The sequence below is a fragment of the Lupinus angustifolius genome, chromosome LG14 (genome assembly GCF_001865875.1).
Source record: "Lupinus angustifolius cultivar Tanjil chromosome LG14, LupAngTanjil_v1.0, whole genome shotgun sequence".
Lineage (NCBI taxonomy): Eukaryota > Viridiplantae > Streptophyta > Magnoliopsida > Fabales > Fabaceae > Lupinus > Lupinus angustifolius.
Window position 1 is genome coordinate 2,279,509 of NC_032022.1, and position 7,793 is coordinate 2,287,301.

The 7,793-nt window shown below is 28.8% G+C and overlaps 1 protein-coding gene across 2 annotated transcripts in view; it reads right to left on the reverse strand.

The window, feature by feature from the left end:
* LOC109326144 (40S ribosomal protein S26-1-like) overlaps window positions 207-7,793 on the reverse strand; it is an 11,381-nt gene continuing 3,794 nt past the window's right edge. Inside the window, exons 1-5 of one of the 2 annotated variants that reach the window (XM_019558820.1) lie at window positions 2,687-2,778; window positions 2,505-2,597; window positions 1,654-1,738; window positions 1,428-1,561; window positions 207-525 (exon numbers count right to left, since the gene is read on the reverse strand). In XM_019558820.1, the coding sequence (XP_019414365.1) occupies window positions 421-525; window positions 1,428-1,561; window positions 1,654-1,738; window positions 2,505-2,597; window positions 2,687-2,689 (420 nt within the window). In that variant the 5' untranslated portion in view covers window positions 2,690-2,778 and the 3' untranslated portion in view covers window positions 207-420. Of the gene's footprint in view, window positions 526-1,427; window positions 1,562-1,653; window positions 1,739-2,504; window positions 2,598-2,686; window positions 2,779-7,793 lie in introns of those variants that run through there. The other variant, XM_019558821.1, reaches the window with a different exon arrangement.

A 7,793-nucleotide genomic window follows, 5' to 3' on the forward strand; every position in this document is an offset into this window, starting at 1 on the left:
TGCAAAGGTAATTTTAACCAACAATGTGTTGGTCTAATAGTGTAAAGCCTCACTAGATCCCCAAGGTCGAGAGTTCAATTTTTGAAAGCAATTTGTTGTGAGGGGCAGCCACGAACCTCAAAATAGATTAGTTTCTTACCCAAAAAGGTAAGAGGATATACTTGGTAATACCAGAAAAAGAAAGTAATTATGATTTGAAACATAGGTTTGGAAATCATCTAAGTTCAACTATAATGTCAAATGCATTCTCATCACAATTACCAAATTATAACAATTGAAAAGTACGGATCAAGGACACAGGCGGACAATAGTAGGAGAAAGTAATATCCCTACACAACTTGAGTTCCAAAATGAAGCAAATGGGAATTAAGTTTATCACAAAAATAATCCGACTGAGACTTAAATTCCTGGAATATGGGATTAAGCACGAGGAGGAGCGCCTACGGCCCCAGCAGGACGGGGTGCCTGACCAGGCTGACCAGGCCTTGGTGCTTGACCAGGCTGACCAGGCCTTGGTGCATCATCCTAAAAAAGAATCAAATAAATTTATCAAACACAAGCAGCAATAACACAAAATAAAGAAAATAAACAACTATAGACTAATGAACCATTGCTAACAAATTTGTGGGACCAGAACGAAAGTATACTTAGTTATTAATGTAATATTGCACATTCTAGAAGAGCAAATTGAACATGACATGGTTAACCTTTCTATGCTCAAAAGAGACTATCTTGTCTTAAATCATAAAAAACACATTGTGACATAAAAGCTCACATTTTACAAAGCAGTAATAATAGTGTTCAGCACAAAAGTAAAACAGGCACCCACATGGTAACAGTAACAGGCCTTCGCATTCACATGCTCAAGTGAATACAATCTAAGAAGCCATCAGAAGTACATATACCAAGTTTTCAATAATATGGGTCAAATGGAAGAGCAAAATTTAAATCAGATTAAGGTCATGGTATTTCTGCATAATTATTTGTTTCAGCAATTACAGTGCACGTTCAGTTCAAGTAGTGTAGTCTGTCGCTTCAGGACATCATCATAAGAGTTCAGTTGCAAAATTTCCACAGAATGTGCGATTTTGCCTGTTAGATGGTTTGTTTGCCTAAGCCTAAACAGATGTGTTTCATGACTGTGCCTAATACCCCTGTGATATCAGTGGTGTGTTTTACTAGGTAAATCCTCCTAAGTTCTGAATAAATGATCATTCCTTCTAATAATGCTCACTAAACATTTTTGGCTAACAGTTTTAGCAAACATCCAAAAGACCACAGGCTATTAAAACTATTTTGACGACATGGAGATGTTATTAGTATCAAAATTGATCAGGGACAAACACAACGTAAAATAAACCCAAGCACATTCACATAACACCAAGGAAAACCAAAAATACAAAATGTCTAAACTAATATTTACTCACCCTGCGCCTGATGAAGCGCTGTGGGGGATCACGCTTCCTCCTGTCAGTGCGGGATCGAACCCTCACAACATGAGAGTGGATAGCACAGGATACACAGTAATGCAACTTCACATACAGCTTTGGAAGAGTGTATTCTACAAAACCAAACCAAAAAACAAATCAATAATAAGTTCATTTCATATAAAGAAGGAGTCCGCAAAATATTAATGAGGTAAAAGATTATTACGCTCAAAGACACAGGCCTCCTGAACATCTCTAACTGCAGCCTGCTCAACAATGTTTCTCACCACAAATCGCTTAATTGATTTATCCTTAATGAAACATTGCAAACTCAATGTCAGAGACTTAATAACAAGAAAAAAAGCTGTGAATAAACTGAGAAACAGGGGAAGTGTAAAAACAATCCGAATTTTACGAGTGGCAAACAGTATTTAACACAAATAAACTGCTGCATTTTCCATGTTAATTTACCAATAACAAAGAGCATAATGTTCTTCTAATCTTCTAGCACTAAAAATTTAGTATTGACCAATCAAGCTTTCTAGAAACACCAAATCTCAAAATTACACAGTAAATTGATTCCATCTTCTAACCACATTATGAACTAAAGACAGATATCCTTATACAATAAACATCAAGCAGTGACAAATTTGATGATGTCACACACACTCACAAAAAACTTACCAAATCCATTAAGAAATTACATCTAACACCTTATGATCATTATATTAAGTTAATTAAAAATCAATGAAAAATTACGGATTACACACTATAGTGACAAATTTGAAGATGCCACACACACTACATAAAACTTCACCAAATCCATTCAGGAATTACATCAAACACTTTATGATCATTATATTACGTTAATTAAAAAGCAATGAAAAATTATGGATTACACACTATAGTGACAAATTTGAAGATGCCATACACACTCACATAAAACTTACACCAAATCCTTTAAGAAATTACATCAAACACCTCATAATCATAATATTAAGTTAATTAAAAAACATTGTAAAATTATCGATTACACACTATAATGACAAATTTAAAATGGAGAAAAAGGTGAGAAACCTTGGGACAGCATTTGCCACAGTTGGAGCAGCGAATGAACTTAACATGGCCACGACCATGCTTGTTGCGTCCACCATTCCTGCGCTTGAATGTCTGGAATTGAATAGAGACAATGTGAGAAAAGTGGAAAACGAAATATGAAAAGGAATAACCATAGATTCAAGATTCAAGATTCAACAAACCATGTTGAAGATGCTGCAGCTCTCAAATTAGGGTTTCTGGGTTCTGCAGCTTCTTTATATATTAACGTGGAATGGGCCAGGCCCGTATTTGGTCAAGCCCAAAGTGTTCACATTTAAGCCCAAACCGGATATAAAATGATTAGTTTTTTTGTTCCCTAACTTAATTTTATATTTTCAATTTCTTGTTACAATTTTTTTGTTTAATCTATTTTGGAGTTTGTGGAAGACTATATCAATAAGTGTTGTTTACAGAAATTAAATATTTAATATTTTGACGTCACTAAACCAACATTTTGTTGGTAATTTCTTGATACAACTTTGTTCTACAACTAGATATTTCATTTGTTAATTTTTTTTGCATGTCTCTTTTTTGTTTATATTTTGATCATATGTAGTAATCACATCATTCATTATCTATTTGGTTTATATTTTGTAAGGATTAATAATAATTAAATATGAGTAGTAAATAATATAATAATAATATTTAAAATTTATATATGATCGGTACATTTTTTTTTTTTGTTGCAAAGGAAAAATGGGCAAAAATATATGTATACAAATAAAGGAGAGAAAACCAACAATAACACATGATATAAAGTTTTGGTCTATCAAAGACACACCATATAATGTTCATGGCGAATTCTGAATTTCTAATGTTTTATGCCGAAGTCACCAAAATATTCATAGCTTTGATTGGTAGTTGATGTGATTCATATTTAATCATCATTTAATTACACGTAACAGAATGAATGATAAATAATATATAATTCTTGGAGTGCAGGAGGTTGTGAGATCGAGTCCCAAAATGAGAGTTATAAGGGTGGTTTGATGGTAGGGTGTAGGAGGTTGATGGTGGAGTCTCACCCACAACAAAATACTAACATACTAATAACCAACATACTAATAATTGCCGATCAAAAAATTGATTTAAAATTCTTTGAAATATTTCACTATATTCAAATTCCCCCATGCTGGTTTCCTTGACCATGCTTCCCTTCAAACTAACACCACTATTCCCTAATACTTGACATCCATCATATTATTTTATTATCATTTTTCAATTATTTATTCAAATTTAAATATTACTTTCAATATTTATTATCTAGACAAATCTTTCCAATATTATCCACCACTAAAGCAAAGACTCCTTCCAATAATATTTTTTTTATACATGTAATTCATACTTAAAATAGCCTAACCCCCCTCACTTGAAAGTGATACCAAACAATGTTTAGTTGTTGCATTTTACTTGTAAGGGTAAAACCTTATTCATGATGTTCAAATTATAAGCTTGTTATTCAAATATCATGAAATTATAATTTATAAGGTTCCGCTAGATCCTTATATGACTAAAAGGTTAAGAGTTTGATTATTGTCAGCGACAATTATCAGAAGAGACAACCACGCACTCCAAGATTAACTCATTACCCATAGGATGATGAGATATTTTTTTATAGTACCAAAAAAAATTAATGATATAATTTTTTTCTACTCTTTTCTCAATACACTATAGATTCCACTTTCAGTCACTATAGATTCCGACTTGAAAATAATGTGTGTCTATTCATATCACTTCTTCTACAAATTAAATCAATATCAAATCATCAAAATAACTATTCTCCTTGTGCATCATCAATAAGGTATATAATATATCCCCATAACATAAGCCAGAAAGAGAAACCAATAAGAAATGGTATTCCAATTTTTATTTTTTTATTTTTTCTCTTAAAAATATAGTGATTGATAAATTAAAAAATAGAAGAGTTGTGTAGAACTTTCCAACGAGGAATTCAATTGTTATATAAAGATTCGGAAGCATTGTTTACTATAAAAAATTATAGAAAAAGATTCTCTTTTCATCTTCACAATAATAATAATAATAATAATAATAATAATAATAATAGAGACTGGCATTCTTTGAGCGTTGAATATTCAATATATTGCTTTCTTTTAGATTTTCACAAACACATGAATCCATATTCCAACATATATAATTTTAAAATAATTAAATCAATATCATCAGTTTATATATTAAAATAAAAAAAGTGAGATACATGAAGAAAAATCATAAACACCCCCTAACTCCAATATGACAATTATTTTCTTGATGGTAACTTTCTGGGATATGCCCTGTTGTTAAATAAAGATTAATTTATTTTATTCACAAAATAATAATAATAATCAAAATATTATTAGCAAAAAACGTTTTGATTTTTATTAACTATCAAGCAAAATTGGTATATAAATCTTTATAAATTTGGTATATAAATCCTCCTACACTGAATAAATTTAGCATATCACTTGCAAACTGAAAGTAAATATGTGTAAGATGATTGGTAAACTGATTATATAAAAGAATATTTTTTATAAAGTATTATCTACGTGCCAATTTTACCAACTATTAAAATTCTAAATTGATTATCACACTCTCAGTTATCTAATCATATTTTTTTATTTTACTACATTGTCATCGGTTAATACAAAATATAAATAAACATTTGAAAATATAAACAATATGAATCACAAAATAAATATCCACATCCTATAAGTGCAGATCCATTATCCTATAAGTTGTGTCACTGTATGTACCATTAGCCTATGATTAATTGAAAAACTATTTTTAAATTAAAAATAATAATTAATTATTTTTCTGATCAATCATAAATAATTATATATATAGTGACACATTTTATGAAATAACAAATGTATACTCATAAATTATGTGTCACCATCAATGTACATGATGTAGAAACGAGAGGGCCCCAATCCAAAATATTGCGTTCAGATGAGTCACTACAATTATGTAGCGCATGACTCGTAATTAATAAGGGTCTAAATATTTTTTACATATACAATTAATTTTATATAAATATATTATTGTTTTTATTCTTTTTAAAAGTTGTTGTATTATCAAGTATTGTTACTTACGCATAAATACGTTCAATATTTTGTTGGTTTAGTTGTAATGATTACCGTCAAGTCCATAATAAATAATAATAATTGAATCAAGAAAAATATTTATTTGAGACTACTTCTTCCTATATCTATAAATTCCATTGAACATAGAAATGGAAGAAAGTATATTTTGCATTCTATATATCTAACCATTTGCACGAGACTTCCTTTGTTCAAAAGTTAATATATAAATATTATATAATTAAATTATTTGACATAATGTGAGTAATCATTTTTGTTTTGTTATTACAATTTGTTTTAAGTCCTCAATTTTATTTGAACTTTAATATTAAAACCTTATATAGTTAAATTGGGACCTAAGTTTTTTTTCACTACGACTAACATTTTTCATAATGATCATTACATTAGAGAAGGTGGAGGGAACCATGACCACATTCTTTAATGAAATTCCAAATTACCTATTTATATTGTTAGTGTGAAGTGTGAATAAATATTGTGAATATTAAGTAACTTAGGAAATACATTATTTAGACTGATGGAGTGCCACGTTTGATTATATGTATTTCAATGAAGGAAAAATCTATGTATAGCTTTGTTTATTTCTGTGTATTTTACAATTAAATAAACAATACTTGTATCTCCTTTTATATTTTTTTATTATTAATTTTACTTACGTGATATTTATAGTAATTATTTATTCTTTATTTACTTTGATGCGAGTTTGTGGCATTCAATTACAGAACATCCAATAAATGCTATAATTATTGGAAATTAAAACAAATTACTATTAACAAAACATATAGTTTAATATGTATATACTGACAGTGTAAATGTTTTTTACACTGTCAGTAGATAATTCAATATTAATTTTTTAATCATTATTGACTCTCAAATAAAAGTAATATAAATTAGTAATAAATGATACACTGACAATATAAAAAACATTATAATATCGGTGTATAAATTTTAAACTCAAAAACATAAGTTGAGGGGCCTGGCTGCAACATTAAATGACTCTTAAAAGCTTTGTCCAAGTTAGAAGTGGAGTAGAACTTTTCTGCATAAATAACTTTATTTTTATCCGGATAGAAATTATAAGTTTATTGTGAAAGTGTATCCCATTTACTAGTTTAGTATATTATGGATGACTAAATTGTTTAAGAGAAACATTTTTAAAGACTAAGTGTGTATTTTTTATCTTTCATAAGAGTAAAGTGATAAGTAATTATATTCTTAGAAACCAACAAGGTAATTATTTAATTATTTAATCCAACTTTTTATATCTAAAAGTGTTTGTACAATTAACTATAAGCTATTTGAAAAATAACAAGCTAGTTACAAACTTTTAAGTTACAATTGAAAGATGAAAGGTTATATCAAACACCAAGTTATCTATTAACAATATAATAATAAAAACTTCATCATGCCACATGTTACTTTCCACTTCCCTCATGATACATGTCACTTTCTCCTTACATTTTTTCCTTTATGCCACATGTCACCTCCTCCTCACATATTTTTCTTTATACTTTTTAGATATTATATATTTTATATGCTAATAATAATTTAATATTAATTAGTGATTGGTTCATGTCGCTACCCCACTAAAATTGAGTGTTTACAACATCTATGTTTTGTTATGTTAAAAAGTATTGAACATTAGATGAAATTCAAATCATTTTTCACATTCAAATTATTTCTTTACATTAATCTATCTATATAATTTAACGTTTACCATTAATATAAGAATCATTGTACTTTTTCACCTCATCAAAGCTTTTTGACATTTTTCGCACTGAATTTTAATATTACAGTTCAGATTCTTTGAATTTTAATTTTTCTCTATTGACAACATAATAAAAAAAACTCCTTATGCCACATGTCAATTTCTCCTTACATTTTTCCTTCATGTCACCTCCTCCTCACATTTTTTCCTTCCTACTTTTTATATATTTTATATGTTAATAATAATTTAATACTAATTGTAGAAAATTCAAATTAAAAATTATCAATTTATTTTTCTTATGTGCTTAAACATGCAAATACACAAGTAAGATGTATATTCTTAATAATATGAATGTATGAGTAATATGTGCGTTTTAACTATGTGAATACATGGGTAAATGTGTTTTCTTAGTAAGGCGAATGTACGGGTAACATGTGTATTTTTAGCCATGCGAATGCACGGATG